Source organism: Hypanus sabinus, chromosome 11, assembly GCF_030144855.1.
Source record: "Hypanus sabinus isolate sHypSab1 chromosome 11, sHypSab1.hap1, whole genome shotgun sequence".
Taxonomy (NCBI): Eukaryota; Metazoa; Chordata; class Chondrichthyes; order Myliobatiformes; family Dasyatidae; genus Hypanus; species Hypanus sabinus.
In genome coordinates this window covers 90,389,214-90,404,035 of record NC_082716.1, presented here as the reverse complement: position 1 = coordinate 90,404,035, position 14,822 = coordinate 90,389,214, and the positions used below count along the sequence as shown (strand labels likewise).

Genomic DNA, 14,822 nt, shown 5'->3' with positions numbered 1-14,822 from the left:
CAGGTTGAATGACTTCATTGTTGTTGATTACACCTGCAGATTGCCAAGGCTGCAACCTCTAACTTCCCTAATTCCTTGTGTCATTATTTCCTTGAAGGTACAATTTAAATTTATCCCTTTATCAATTTTTGGTCATTTTTTCTGGTAAGCTGGTACTAAGCACATAGTATAACATTTCACTGTTAAAGATGCAATAAAAAAGACTGGAAACTTAAATTCCATCATTTTACTTCCTAGGATTCAGTTGACAAGTATCATAAATCTGTTTTGTAGGTAGTGGAATTAATGAGGTTTTGAAGCTGCATGCTAAAAATTAATTTATGTCATCAGGAGTGGGAGAATTGCAAAAGCTTGTCTAGGATCAGAAAATGAAATCTATGCACTTGTATTTTAACAGAGCTTTCCTTTGTCTCAGCATTCCAGTGTCGTGACTCCTCTCAGCCGTGTGTGAATGGGGGGACTTGTGTAACGCACCGAAATGGAACTGGAGCTTGTGCGTAAGTAAACCTGCACTTTTTTCTCTTTGTTATACATGGTTCATTTCATGGTGGCTGCTTGTCATCACAGAAGGTTGCAAATTGGGTCTATTCCCGACTTGCATTAATTGCTGCATTTGTGTGTGCTTCCTGTCCAACCCAACTGAAGGGGATAAAAATAACCTCCACTCTGCAATTTGTATTGTGGTTGTGTTTCATCGGCAAGTTGTAAGATGCACTTCAGTTTGTGTGCCAAGAGGATCGAAGGAAAGGTTGATTCCTCCTGATGTTTAGGATTTAAATCCCAGCATTCGTTAGTGATTTTAAATAGATAGGCAATTCTGGCCTTTGAGCTAATCTCTCCTCACCCCCCCCACCCCCCATGATTTAATCCTAGCCTAGTCATGGGACAATTTAAAATGACCAATTAACCTAGCAACTGGTTGTGGGAGAAAACTGGAGCACCCAGGGGAAAACCATACAATCACAGGGAGAGCATACAAGCTCCTTACAGACAATGGCGGGAATTGAATCTGTGTTGCTGGTACCTTAAAACATTGTGCTAACCACTATGCTACTACGTACTCCTTGAATTGCACCTTGATGGTGGATCCAAACCTGTGTATGTTTCAACTAGCTTCCTTTGACTGATGAGGCTAAATTGGCACCTGGTTCATGAATGCCTGGGTTTTGACATCCATGTTCTCAGGATTAGTTTCCTTCCAGGCCTTTCAAAGTTACTTCTCTAATCTCCACCAGTTATATTCAGATCATTCTATACTTGATAATTTTTGCCCTGATGCCATAACTCTTTGGATGATGTGACTGCAGTTTTGCTGTAATGCATGGTACCAAAATAGACTCTGTGCCCTTGCTGTATGCATTCCTCTGTGACCACATGTGTTTCCTCCCAATGCTTTGGTTTCCTCTCTCTGTTCAATTGGTTGTTGTAAGTTGTCCCGTGATTCGGCCTGGGTTAAATCAGGGGCAATGGCAGTGTAGCTCCGAGGCATGTTACACACTCTAGCTCAATAAATAAAGAAAAACTTCAACTAGCCATTCGAATTGATGGTATTTAATTTAACAATGTTTTCTGGGATCACATCCTTTTTGCACAGCAAGAAATGTGATCTCTCTCACATTCTGTTGAGTTGCTGATGGTTTATTGGGTTAGTTGTTGAAGTCTGTCTCTTTGGGTGTCTTTGAAATTGGTTCTTCTCTCCACTGCTGCCTTTTTTAAGGTGCTCCAGCAATGCCACCTTGGGTCAAGCTTAATCTGGTTTCTGATCTTCTGCCTCCTCCTCTCTTCTCTCTCTTCTCCCCCCCCCCCCCCACCTCACCAGGTGCCTAATTATTTTTTGATTTGGTTAGGTAATTTTTGCCAAATATCTACAGCACCTTACTGTGTCTGTGATTCACATGATATATAAACTCAGCAAAGCTTTAGATCAAAATTTAATATTAGCATATTTAATTCACATCAAGCAAAATTGTGCAAAGAATCAATAGCATGTAATGCCTAGTATCTCACTTCCAATAACTAATCATCTTGAAATATTTTGCCTTCACCTTGGCTTTTATTGCCGCTTCGTCCTTTATGCAGAGTATATTACTTGTGAAGAGAGGCCATGGTTAGGTGGATGAACACAGTAGCCAATTGTTGCACAGCAAGCTTTGGCAGCCAGAAAGATGAATGAGCTGGATAGATTGGATTTCTGTATTATTGTACTCTGACTGAACATCAGCTGGCAGCCTAGCACAAGGACAGAAAAGAGAATCCAGTGGAGAGGCGTGCTGCTGCATAGAGCAAACGCGTAGGAATTGTGCGAGTGTTCACAGTGCTGAGGGCTGCCTTCGCTCTGTGGGTAATGGATATTCCCTGAGATACAGACAGGGCTTGTATTGTTCCTGGGGGAACAGCAGATTGAATAGCAGGGTTGACTAGCGCTGCTGAAGAAGTTTTGTTTGAGCGAATGACTCTTGTACCTACTTTGTAATTTGTATCTGCACAAGACCATTGCTTTTGTATGTCGACCTGGATTTGTCTCCCTTTTTGTCACAGACCTTGAAGAGGTGAGATCATTCTGTATTTTCGGGCAGCTTGCTTCTATGGAGCTAGTGGTGTTTTTCTTTTAACAGTTGACAGACTTCAATTAGGATTTAAAATTGCCCCCATCCCTGCTCAACTCTCTTCAGATATTCACATCTGCATTTTCTCACTGGTTCATTTAACGAAATTAAGGAATAAGATTCTGTGGATAACTATTGCTTCACACTCCCCAAAACATGAAGGGAGTTGCAACAATCCCAGCAATGCAAAGACTTTGCTAGTATGCTTGATGCAAATGAAATGCCTCTTGAACTGTTGTATTATTGTGACATGGGAAGTGTAATGAAAACTGACTCGGTGTAATTTCCCAGTAATAGACCCCTGACAGCCTGAATCATCTTGCTACTGATGATGTCTGATGTATAAACACTGACATAGATATCACCAGTGCTCGTCTTCAAAATATGTGTGCTGCATCTAGTTGAGGAGGTATGAGGGTTTCGCTTCAACATTCTATCCAAAAGATGCTTTTGAACTCGGGCAAACCATTATCCCCACCTTAGGTGATGACCTTGATTTTGTGTATTTTCCTGTGATGTTTCACCTTAGCAACCAAATACACTTTGAGATGATCATTCTCCATATGTGACATTATTATCACTGTGGCTCAATACGTTTGGAATAGACCAGCGGTTTTCAACTTGGGCTCCACAGACCTCTTAATGATATTGGTCCATGGCATAAAAAGGGTTGGGAATCCCTAGACAAGACTCTTGTAGTTCGACATGAGTTCTTTGGAAAAACCTGGGAATTGTTTTTCTTTCCAACTTTATTTGTTAACTTTTGCTTCAAATGGAGAAGCATTATGGTATTAATGTTTGTATCCATTGACAAGTAACATTGGATCTTGTGCCCTGAATTGATTGGCCCATCCTATTTGGTAACATGCACACCCTTTGAATCTGCCAACTTCTTCACATTTGTAATGTGGTTGACCTACTAAACTGACATAATCTCTGACCTGCACTGTTTAAACATTCAGTGGTTGGAGCACCCACTTTTAGTTAAAAGCAAAATCTAATAAAGTGGTAGTTCAACCCCATCAGGAATGCCAACTCTATCTCTGGCCGTCTTTAACATTCTGCACCTGCAGAGGCTGAGTTCATTTCGGATTATAACACACAAGTGGGATTTTCACCCTATTGATCAATGCTGGCTCAGAAGTTTACCTTCACTGTACTTTCCCTGTGACATTTTATTCTGTATTCCGTGACTCTATTACCTTGTACTATGTCAAAACACTATTGTGATGAATTGATTTGTATGAACAGTATGTAAGACAACCTTTCGCTACACCTTAGTACCTGTGATAATAAGCCAATTCTAATTAAGCTGAGAGTCAACAGCGTGTACTATGGTGGGTGGAGAGGGAATGGGCATATCACTGGGTCTAGTATTGTGAGAAAAGAGGAGATGGCATGCCACAGGTCATAGTTTGGTGGGAGGAAAGAATGGGCGTGTCTCTGGGCAGTAATTAGCAGAAGGAAACCTAAGCAGAGATTGTTCAGACTAGACTGCAAAACCTGCTTGAGGTGAACGACAGGAACAACTGAAATCAGTTGCTTGTAAATTGTCATGTAACAAAAATTCTTGACTGTCAGTGCGTTTAAATATCTTGTGGTTTTGAAAGGTCCTGAGGAAAGATTTGAAGTTGATTTAAGTGGATTGTTGGCAACGTTGATATTGACACAGCAGACTGGAATGTTGCAGAGCAGACAAACCTCTGCCACTAAATATTTACTTAGTGTTAACTTATCAGGCAACTTGAATTTTTTTTGGTTGTCACCCATTTTGTGACTTTGTTTTTGTTCTTTTTCTATTGCTTGTAATGCATTTCAGACTCCTAACCCTTTCTGGCCCTGGTAACAGATTAGGATGAACAGGATTGAATTGCTTGCTGCCCATTTGCCTCTGGGAGGCAACTGTTGTGTGGGGAATGCAAGAATTGCAGTTCTCCTTCCTCAGTTCTCCAAAGGCAACTTGTCTGCACAGTGAATATAAAAAAATCAATCCATTTTCCCTATCTTGAGCCGTTTTTGCCCTTTTACCTTTATTTCCTACGGCATTGTTCAGTGATTCAAGTAGTGTGCACTGTGGTGTGGTGGTTGGCACGGCACTTGCAGCTTGGGGCATCCTGAAGTTCAAAGTTCAATTCTGGTACCTTTTTGTAAGGAGTGTCTGTACATGTGTGGGGTTTTCTCCAAGTCCTGTTTCCTTCCACAATCCAAAGGTGTACTGGGTGAATTAATTTGGTCTTTGTAAATCGTCCTGTGATTAGGTTAGGGTTGTTGGGGGTCGCTGGGGTGGTATGGTTCGGAGTTGGAAGGGCCCACTCTGCATTGTATTGCTAAATAAAATAACTTGATAGCAGGGTATTTGTCAACAAATGGACGAGAGTCTCCCTGCATGCTGTGTACTGGAAAATTGTCTTCAATAAGATCGTACTAACTTCTGGAAACCTGATATTTCCCTCATCCCTTGGTGGCCTGGCATCACCTCCTGGCATCCCCGGCCTAGCCTTCACTTAACCAGAGATACTGTACCATAATCTTGTATTCTGGTTGGTGGATCTCATTCAGGCCCTTCAAGGAAAGAACCTTTGTTTTTACTCCAACCCTAAGAATTTCTCCATTTCAGCCCGTGGGTAACTTGGTTTGGTGTATGTGTGTGCACACATATGTGCCATAGTAGATTAGGCTGGGCTTCCCCTGGTTTTTTAAATTGTCTTCATTTTGTTTGCTATTGGACACCCATGGTCTTTAATAAAAACTGGCCTCCTGTTGGCAGCCTCTCACTTTTGAATGCTTTGTGTGATAGAGCCTTAACAAATATTTTTAGGTATTAGATTGTGAAAGGATCTGCCACAATTGCCGTGGCACTGCGTGATCTTTGAAATCTGCAGTCTTTAATTTGGGAAGTAAGCAAGGATGCCTGGGGTGAAATAGGTTGCTTTTGTTTGTCAAGAAGCTCAGTTACCATGGCACCAACAAATCTATATGTGTGGTGAGGTGTGCAGATTCCGATTTTGTTAAATATATGTTAAGCATGTCATAATTATTCCATGGCCATTACATGTAAAAAAAAGTTACGTTTGTGTGGGCTGGTAAATGAGGGGCTCGAGGTGTTGGAGTTAAAGATCTCAGCTGTTCTACCTATGTGTATTGCCTTTGTTCTCTATGAGGGACGATTGATAAATTTCTGGCCTAAGGTAGAAGGAGTCAATTTTAGAAAACCTAGCACATTTATTTTTCAACATAGTCCCTCCTATATTTACACACATAGTCCAGTGGTCGTGGAGCATACTGATCTTGGACCTCCAGAAGGTGTCCACAGCAGGGGTGATTGATAAGTGTGTGGCCTAAGGTGGAAGGAGATGAGTAGTAACTTCAAACTTTCTGCATAGTCACTCATAACTCATCTCCTTCTACCTTAGGCCACAAACTTATCAATCACCCTTCGTATGTTGAATAAGCAGAAATGAAATGTTTATAAACCGTTGAAAGGTCATCTTTCACATGGGTCTGAATAAAATGTGAACCTCTCCACATAAGTTTGTGTATTGTTTCAAACAACAGGGAAAGCCCAGACTGGCCGGCAATGGAGCCATAAACAATGACTCTGAAGTTGCATAGGTTTTGGTATTTGTAGCCCTAAGAACTTTGGCTTCTGTGCAACCCATTTGATTGTTAACACATTCTGTAGCAATGGGAATTAATGAAGTTATTTAGGGTAGGTGTTGCATTTTTATTTTGAAACACCACAAGCTGGGAGTTTTACTTTTTTGTTTGCCTATTTGGCAAACTGACTGATCATTGCCAGCAAATGCCTAACATCCTCAGTAATGAATGATCAGTTAGTGTTTCATGAGAGTGGAGTGTTGACCGACACTACGAAAACATTACACAGTCCTCATCTTTGAACTGTGATAGGGCCAGCCATAGACGTGAGATGAAGGAGCAATAGAAAATGCAACAGGAATCAACCATGTGACTGTTCGAGCTTGTTCGGCTTTTCAAGGACATCAAGGCTGATCTCATCTTTGTCTGCAGCTCCAGTTTTATGCCTGCTAGCTGCAACCTTTCACTTTCCAAGACCAAAAACCTGTCAAAATCCTGTGGTATTCAAAGACTCAGCCTCCAGAGCTCTCTGGGCTCGGGAATTCTGAAGATTCGCGATACCTAAGTTTTTCTTCAGCCCCCTCTTGAAGAAATCCCTTCCCCCAGAACACTTCAAGAGGAGAGTCTTCTGTTCAGTTTAAGTTATCAGCCCCTCTCTCTCAGAATCTTTCTTTTCAGGAAGATCACCTGCTTTTTCTAAACTCTTATTCTGGCCCAACCTGCTGAATCTTCATATGATGATGCTTTCATTCAAGGAATAAACCAAGCAAATTCTCCCTGAACTCCAAGTGCAAGAAGATAGCTCCTCAAATGACTAAACATGTATGCAATGCTTCAGTTGTTGTGGGCTCACAAATAGCCAGAATGATTGTACCAGTATTTCCTCCCTTGTACAATCTGTCCCGATTCGAATACAGGCTAGCGTTCTGTTTGCCTTCTCTTTCATTTGTCGTAACTTCATATTAACTTTGAGGCTCCACATTAGGACATTCTGCTGTTGTGTTGAGCAGTTGCTTTCCATTTAATATTCTGCTTTTGTGTTTTTCCTACCAAAGTGGATAATTCTCCACCTGCCAAACCACTGCTCAACCATTCTGCCTCTCTACAGATTTTCTGCATACACATCATGGCTTGGTCTCCACCTTTCTGTATGTCCTTAGCAGACTTGGCTGAAATGTACTTCGTCTCTTCATCCAAGTCATTAATGTAAGAAGGCAAATAGTTGACATTGCTGCCCTGATCTCTGTGGCATCCTTGCCAACCTGAAAATGGCCCATTTACCTGATTTATTTTCTATCCTCTTTCCATGCTTGTGTGTCACATCAAATGGTTTTTTGGAATTAAACTTTGTTTCACTGTACTGAATGCCCCCTGGAAATACAACTACTTAACAGCTACTCATCTCCCCTCTTTTATGCTGCTCTTTACATTGTTTAAAAATAAATCCTTCAAGAATTTGTTGAAGACTACTTGCCATCAGTTGGTGTTGTCCACAATGTTTAACAGTATGATGGTATGCCAGATGACCTGCTCATCCATTTTAGATGGTGAATTGAGCAGCACAAAATGCTGGCAGAACTCAGCATCTATGGAGGGAACTGAACATATTGATGATTCATCTCAGTCTAAAATGTCAATTTCCCTCAATGAACGCTGTCTGACCTGCTCAGTTCCTCCAGCATTTTATATGTGTTGTTCAAGATTTCCAGAATCTACAGAACCTCTTGTGTGTTTGTTTCATTTTCCCAAAAAGAAAAATCAGTATAATTGTTATTTTTTTCTTTTTCCCTCCCACCTTCCTTGAAAAGGGATGTGACAGTTAGGATTTTCCAAACCCTTAGATCTTTTTTCAATCCAGACAATTTTGGGCAATCAGAATCACTATCCAGCATCCAAGAAACTGGCAGTTGGGTCCAACAGCTATCAATCTATAGTATCATTGGATTTGTTGGTAATTATTAAACTATAATTTTGTGTGTTTAAAGGTTCTTCCTCTTTTCTCTGGGCTTTCTTTAGGTTGGTGTAGTATTTGTTCAAAGGCTTTCCCATTTGCTGATTTCTTGACAAGCTTAGGGATCATTGGTTTTAAAATTTCTTATATTTTCTCTTGACTAATTTGGAGAATGAATGATCCCCCACACAAGTGTTAGAAAGGCACACAGATTAATTGGCATGGGATCCAATTAGACCAGAGAGGAATTTAGAAGAAAAACACTGTGGCAGACCTTCTCTGTATAGATTTGATTTGTTTTTCCACAAGATCTTGCTCCCATAGGGGCCTGAGATATCATTTTCCAGTGGGAGTTTGGCTCTCCACAGATAGGGGCAGTGTGGAGCTCTTCCAGTCCAAGTAGAGAGTTGCAAAGTAACCCCAGCTATTTACTGCCCCCTCTCCCCCCACCAACCTGCTTACCAGCTGCCAAACCTGCACTTAGTTGCATCATAGTTTTGTGATCAATGTTTACAACATTAAAGTGATTTAAAAAGTTTAGGAGTTGAGACTAAAGCATGCACATGCTAAAAATTATTAGAATGTTAAAACTGATTTAATTGAATCAAAAATATTTACTTCTCTGATTTATCTTGTTGAATAGACTTGGTCTTCTTCTGGTTTATTAACCTTGCCTCAGTTCAGTGGATGTTATGGCCCAAGAGAAGGGACATCTGCAAATTGGTATCCAAGCAGCCAGTCAGGATGTCTTGGGGCTGGCTCTTTGCTCAGTGGATGGCTGCACTCCAGCCACCACCAGGAAATTGCCCAATTATGGGCATTGCCACTGATAGATGAAATGTTGGTGCCAACAGAAGAGTTGCTCCATTAAGACGTGTCTGTCTTTGGTTCTGAGGCACATGGGTATTTCACTTGCTTGTTCTGTTGTACATCATTTTCAGTCCTCAGTCAGTTTCTGTGGGATTTTGAGAGGCTGTTGAGTTGCCTGATAATTTAAGTACGTCAGCGAGAAATGTAGCTATGCAACTGATTGTACACATGGAACACACTGAAGTGATATAATGTATTAATTTGGATAAGTTCTGATGGATACAACCAGAAATTTAGACCCATGAAGTCTACTCTGCCGTTCAGTCACGGCTAAGTTTTCACGTCTCTTCTTTGCCTTCCTGCAAACTTTAATGCCCACCCCTTACTGATCAAGAACCTATCCATTTCTACCTTAAATAACCATCCAATGACTTCTCTGGCAATGAATTCCGTAGATTCACTGCTCTCTGACTAAAGTAACGCCTCATCTTGGTTTAAATGACTGTCCCTTTATTCTAAAGCTGTGCATTCAGATGCATATGAATTGAAACATAGAAACATAGAAGACCTACAGCACAATACAGGCCATTCGGCCCACAAAGCTGTGCCGATCATGTCCCTACCTTAAATTACCTAGGCTTTACTCATAGCCCTCTATTTTTCTAAGCTCCAAATAGCCATCCAGGAGTCTCTTAAAAGACCCTATCGTTTCCACCTCCACCACCACTACTGGCAGCCCATTCCATGCACTCAGCACTCTCTGCATAAGAAAACTTACCCCTGACATCTCCTCTATCTACTTCGAAGCGCCTTAAAACTTTGCCCTTTTGGTGCTAGCCATTTCAGCCCTGGGGGAAAAGCCTCTGACTATCCACATGGTCAGTGCCTCTAATTATCTTAAATACTTCTTATCAGGTCACCCCTCATCCTCCTTCGCTCCAAGGAGAAAAGGCCAAGTTCACTCGACCTATTCTCATAAGGCATGCTCCCCAATCTAGGCAACATCCTTGTAAATTTCCTCTGTACTCTTTCTGTGGTTTCCACGTCCTCCTTATAGTGAGATGACCAGAACTGAGAGCAGTATTCCAAGTGGGGTCTGACCAGGATCCTGTATAGCTGCAACCTTACCTCTTGACTCTTAAACTCAATCCCACGATTGATGAAGGCCAATGCACCGTATGCCTTCTTAACCACTTAGCAGCTTTGAGTGTCCATGTCCACTCTGTCCAAGCCTTTATTTGATAGATTTCAATGCTATGTTCTTCCCCCCACCCCTTCCCCAATCCTTCAGAACTCCATCGACTTCAGGCACAGATGTAAAACGTTTTTCATACCTGAAACCTTTCATTCACTGATTCATCCATGTGAACCTTCTGTCGAATCTCTCCAGGGCCACATATCTTTGCATTGATGTGGGGCTCAAAAGTTGCTCAGAGTATTGCAAATTCAGTCTGCACTACACCCTCAAAACATCCTTGCTTTTATATTCCATTCTTCTTGAAATGGATGCAGATGTTGTCTCAGTCGTTCTGCAGACTCCCTGCCTGGCTTTCATCTACAGACTTGGCCACAATGCCATCTGCTACTTCATCCATGGAGTCATGAATGTAGAAAGAGTAAAGTTATGGTCCTAACACTGACCTCTGGAGATCGCCACAAGTCACTGGTAGCCATCCTGGAAAAGCCCCCTTTATTTCCTCCTTTTGCCAGTCATCTGATCTTCTCTCTCTGCTAGTACCTTGCTTCTAAAACTACATGCTCTTATTTAGCAGGCTTGTGTGTGGCACCATGCCAAAATCCTTCTGAATATCCAGGTGAACACCATCCACTGGCTGTCTTTGACTAACCTGCTTATTACCTTCTCAAAGAATCCGAACAGATTTGTCAGGCAGTTTGTCTCCCCTTAACACAGGGGTTTCCAATTTGTGGTCCACGGACCACTCATTCGTATAGGAAAGGTTGGGAATCCCTGCCTCAACAAAACTCTGGCCTATATTATCATGTACTTCGAAGTACTTTAAAATTTCATCCTTAACAATGGGCTATAAAATCTTACAGGCCTATAATTTCCTGTCTGTAGCCTTCCCCTATTCTTAAGCTAATATAACCCTGTGATAGCTAGGTCCAGACACCTCAGCAGGAGGAACATTACACCTGCATCTACATTGTCAAGTTCCTTAATTTAGTGAGATCACCTCTCATTTTTTTAAAATATAATTCCCAGAGAATAGAGGCCCAGTCTGTAAAATCTCATTGCCTGTGACAAACCTGTCAAGTTTGGAATCAATCTGATTCATATCTAGTGATCTCCTTAGCAAGCAAGTTAGTGCTCTGGTGGGGCACTGATGTAGGTCTCTGGTTTCACTTTGTCACTATTTATAATTTCATCAGACTTGCACAACTCCACCTTGGGTGCTATCACCCACGTCAGTATTCTGTAGTAAGTTGTTTTGTTGTCATGTACCCAGGTACAGTGAAAAAATATTTTGCATGCCATCCATACAGATCATTTCATTGCAACGGTGCATTGGGGTATTAGAAGGGAAAATAACAAACAAGTGTTGCAGTTACAGAGAAGGTGCAAAGCCACAATGCGCTAAATTGTGAGGCTGTCCTTGCACCTAACAGTGTGTGCATTCAGCTATCACCGATTTGACAAAGCAATTCCTTCACTGTGTTTCCCATTTTTCTGTTTTAAAAAAAGAGCAGCCAGTTTTATTTGGAAATGTTTCCCTTTAAAAAAATTTTTTTATTTATTTATTATTTTTTTAGAAAATTACAAAGAATAAATGTAATGAAAAATTAGTAAGAAAAAGAAAAATAATATTAATCCTTCCCCCTCCCCTTAACCCCCCCCCCTTAACCCTTATCTAAAGAAAGAAAAAAAAAGAAAGAAAGAAGAAAAAGATTGCCTGGATATCGGAGGATACCCACATGGTCCATGGAGTTCAAAATAATTTCAATATTTATTTTTACTTTCCCCAATTATTTTATAATTTTATCTTCAAAGGACCTATATATTTAATCCCATCTTTTGTAGGTATGGGAGCCAAATTTTCAAAAATATATCATATTCATTTCTTAGATTAAATGTAATTTTTTCAAGTGGAATACAACTATATATTTCATTATTCCAACGATCCATAGTTAAATATAAATCAGATTTCCAAGTAACTGCGATAACTTTTTTTAGCTACTGCCAATGCAGTTTTTATAAATTTTTTCTGATACTTACTCAATTTAATTTTCGGTATTGTCCCTTCAATATCTCCTAATAAAAATAATATTGGACTATGTGGGAGTTGTACTCCAGTAATATGTTCCAATAAAAGTCTTAGATTTATCCAAAATGGTTGAATTTTAAAACAAGACCAAGTAGAATGTAAAAAAAAAGTACCAATTTCTTGATTACATTGAAAACGTTGGTCAGACATATTTGAATTTAATCTATTTATTTTCTGTGGTATATATAATTGATGTAAAAAATTATATTGTATTAATCTAACTCGAACATTTTTTGTATTTATCATACTATCAGAACATAATCTTGACCAACTTTTTCCATCAATTTTAATATTCAAATCAGTTTCCCATTTTTGTCTTGATTTATGAATTCCAAATTCAATTGTCTGTTTTTTGAATCAAATTGTACATACAAGATGTAATTTTTTAAATTTTTCCTTTTTGAATTAATATTTCTATTTCACTAGGTTTTGGCATCAACATTGTTTGACCCATCTTTTCTCGTAAATAAGCCTTTAATTGAAAATAACAGAAAAGAGTGTTGTTTGGTATTTTATATTTATTTTTTAATTGATCAAACGACATCAATATACCTCCTTCAAAACAATCACGTATATATTTAATCCCCTTTTGGAACCAATTATGTAAAAGTTTATTATCCATTGTAAAAGGAATAAGCCTATTTTGAATTAAAGTTCTTTTTGCTAATAAAGATTTCTTTATCTCATCGTCCACATTTACCTTATTCCATAAATCAATCAAGTGTCTTAATATAGGAGATCCTTTTTTTTCCCGTATCCATTTGGATTCCCATTTATATATAAAATCTTCTGGTATGTTTTCTCCGATCTTATCTAATTCTATTCTAATCCATGCCTTTGGAAATGTTTCTATACCTGAATACTCCTATAATTGGTGACATGAAATATTAGCTATGACAGCAAAATATGATGGTTTTCTAGCTCATATTATTCTCAATCTAATTTTTGAATTAATAATTTGAAAATAGCTGAAACATATTTTGATCTGGTTCAAGACGGTGACCGTGAGCATTCATTAACCAAAACTGGCTCAAGCCCCAGGTTCCTGTTTTTTTTCTTTCTCACTCTGCACCCTTACCCCCCTCCCCGCCCCCATGATGCACACTGTTTGATGTCAACTGGAACGTGAAGTTTGAATGCAATCAGCTTTTGGTTTAACTGCAACAACTTTCATGTTAGGACCCCAAATCAGTCAGTCCATGGTGGCTGTATTTGGGGCTGCAAGGTTTGTGTGGTGAGTTTGATGGATAGCCTCTTCAGTTCCTGTTGACGGTTTTCGAATGTTTATGTTCCTCAGTATGTGCTTTAATCTGCACACAGTCCTCAGAAACTTGATCTCTGGTAATTTGCCAAAGATCCTAACATAGTATTTCTATTTTTAATTGTTTTGCCCTCTTTCCCACACATCAGTGTAATTATTATCATTTAGTTTTAATGCATTCATTTCTTAAAATATGCATTCCTATCACGTGAGGTTGTATTTCATCTATGTAGTTGGACGTGCATGTGGTTTATCTGAAATACTTGGTCATGCTTAATGCAACGTTTTTAGCTTTTCCTCTGTCGTTTCTGGTGAGTGACCACTTTGGTTGCTGTGTGTGGGACCTTTCTGTGCTCCAGCAATTGTTACGTGTTCGTGTGCCGGGGAGGGTGGGGGTGGGGGAGTGATAGAAACGAGATGAAGCATCCTTTTATTTGGCTTGCTACTTGGATCACATTCAGAAGGTGTGGTCGTGGTTTACACTGAGGCTGAAGTGGGCTCAGAGCACCTTCAGGCTAAAGTTGACTTGTACTTTTGTACTGTTTGAGACTGACATAATTAATATGAAATTGCAGTCTCTTTCTTAATTTCTCCAATTGTACTTCTTGTAATTGTGTAAAGCTTTCTGTTCTTTATGTGAAACTAATTAAGAGAAGTGCTGTTTCTAACGAGTTTTGTTTTGAGCAGAGGGGTGGGACATTATTCTCATAACTTGTTGCATTTTTATTGGGAACAGGGTTTCAATGAGCTGTGTGTGGTTTAGGTTGGTGCCAGAAGATGGGACTTGAGTGACAATTTTGCCATGTTTGTTAATGGCCTCTGTTGGCCTGTCAACAAAGTTGAAGCAAGTGGTTCAAACCCACTTCCTGTTCACACACTCCAGCAACATCAGAAATCAGTAGTGTCTCCAGATTTGGAGCGAGGTATAATGCAGAATAACTTTGTTCAATGTGATGTAGAATGAGTGGAATTGAGATTTGTGTTTTGTCCATTACTGAGTGACAAGAGGGTGTTGCAGGCTGAAACCAGAAGTACTCCAGCTCCACAACACTTCCTGCTGTTGCTGGATCCATTGCCATGACATCAGATTGTCATTTCCAGACTGAGTTTTAATTAACAGCATCAAGCTGTTCACATAAAAGGACCTTAATGGCAGAGTTGTTATGTGTGTGTGGATGGTTCACATTTGTTCCCTGGGTTAATTTTCCAGTGGAGTTTGTCGAATGGAAATGTTACTGACTTGCAGCACTGTACATAGACATGCTATAAGTTGAAGGGAAAGATATCAATGACTGAATTTCTCAGAACAGGTG

General features: G+C 39.9%; 1 protein-coding gene across 1 annotated transcript in view; it reads left to right on the top strand.

The window, feature by feature from the left end:
* The window catches only part of LOC132402192 (neurogenic locus notch homolog protein 2-like), a 218,249-nt gene that overhangs the window by 41,653 nt on the left and 161,774 nt on the right, over window positions 1-14,822 (top strand). Inside the window, exon 2 of the mRNA XM_059984899.1 lies at window positions 416-497. Coding sequence (XP_059840882.1) covers window positions 416-497 — 82 coding nt within the window. The remainder of the gene's footprint in view (window positions 1-415; window positions 498-14,822) is intronic.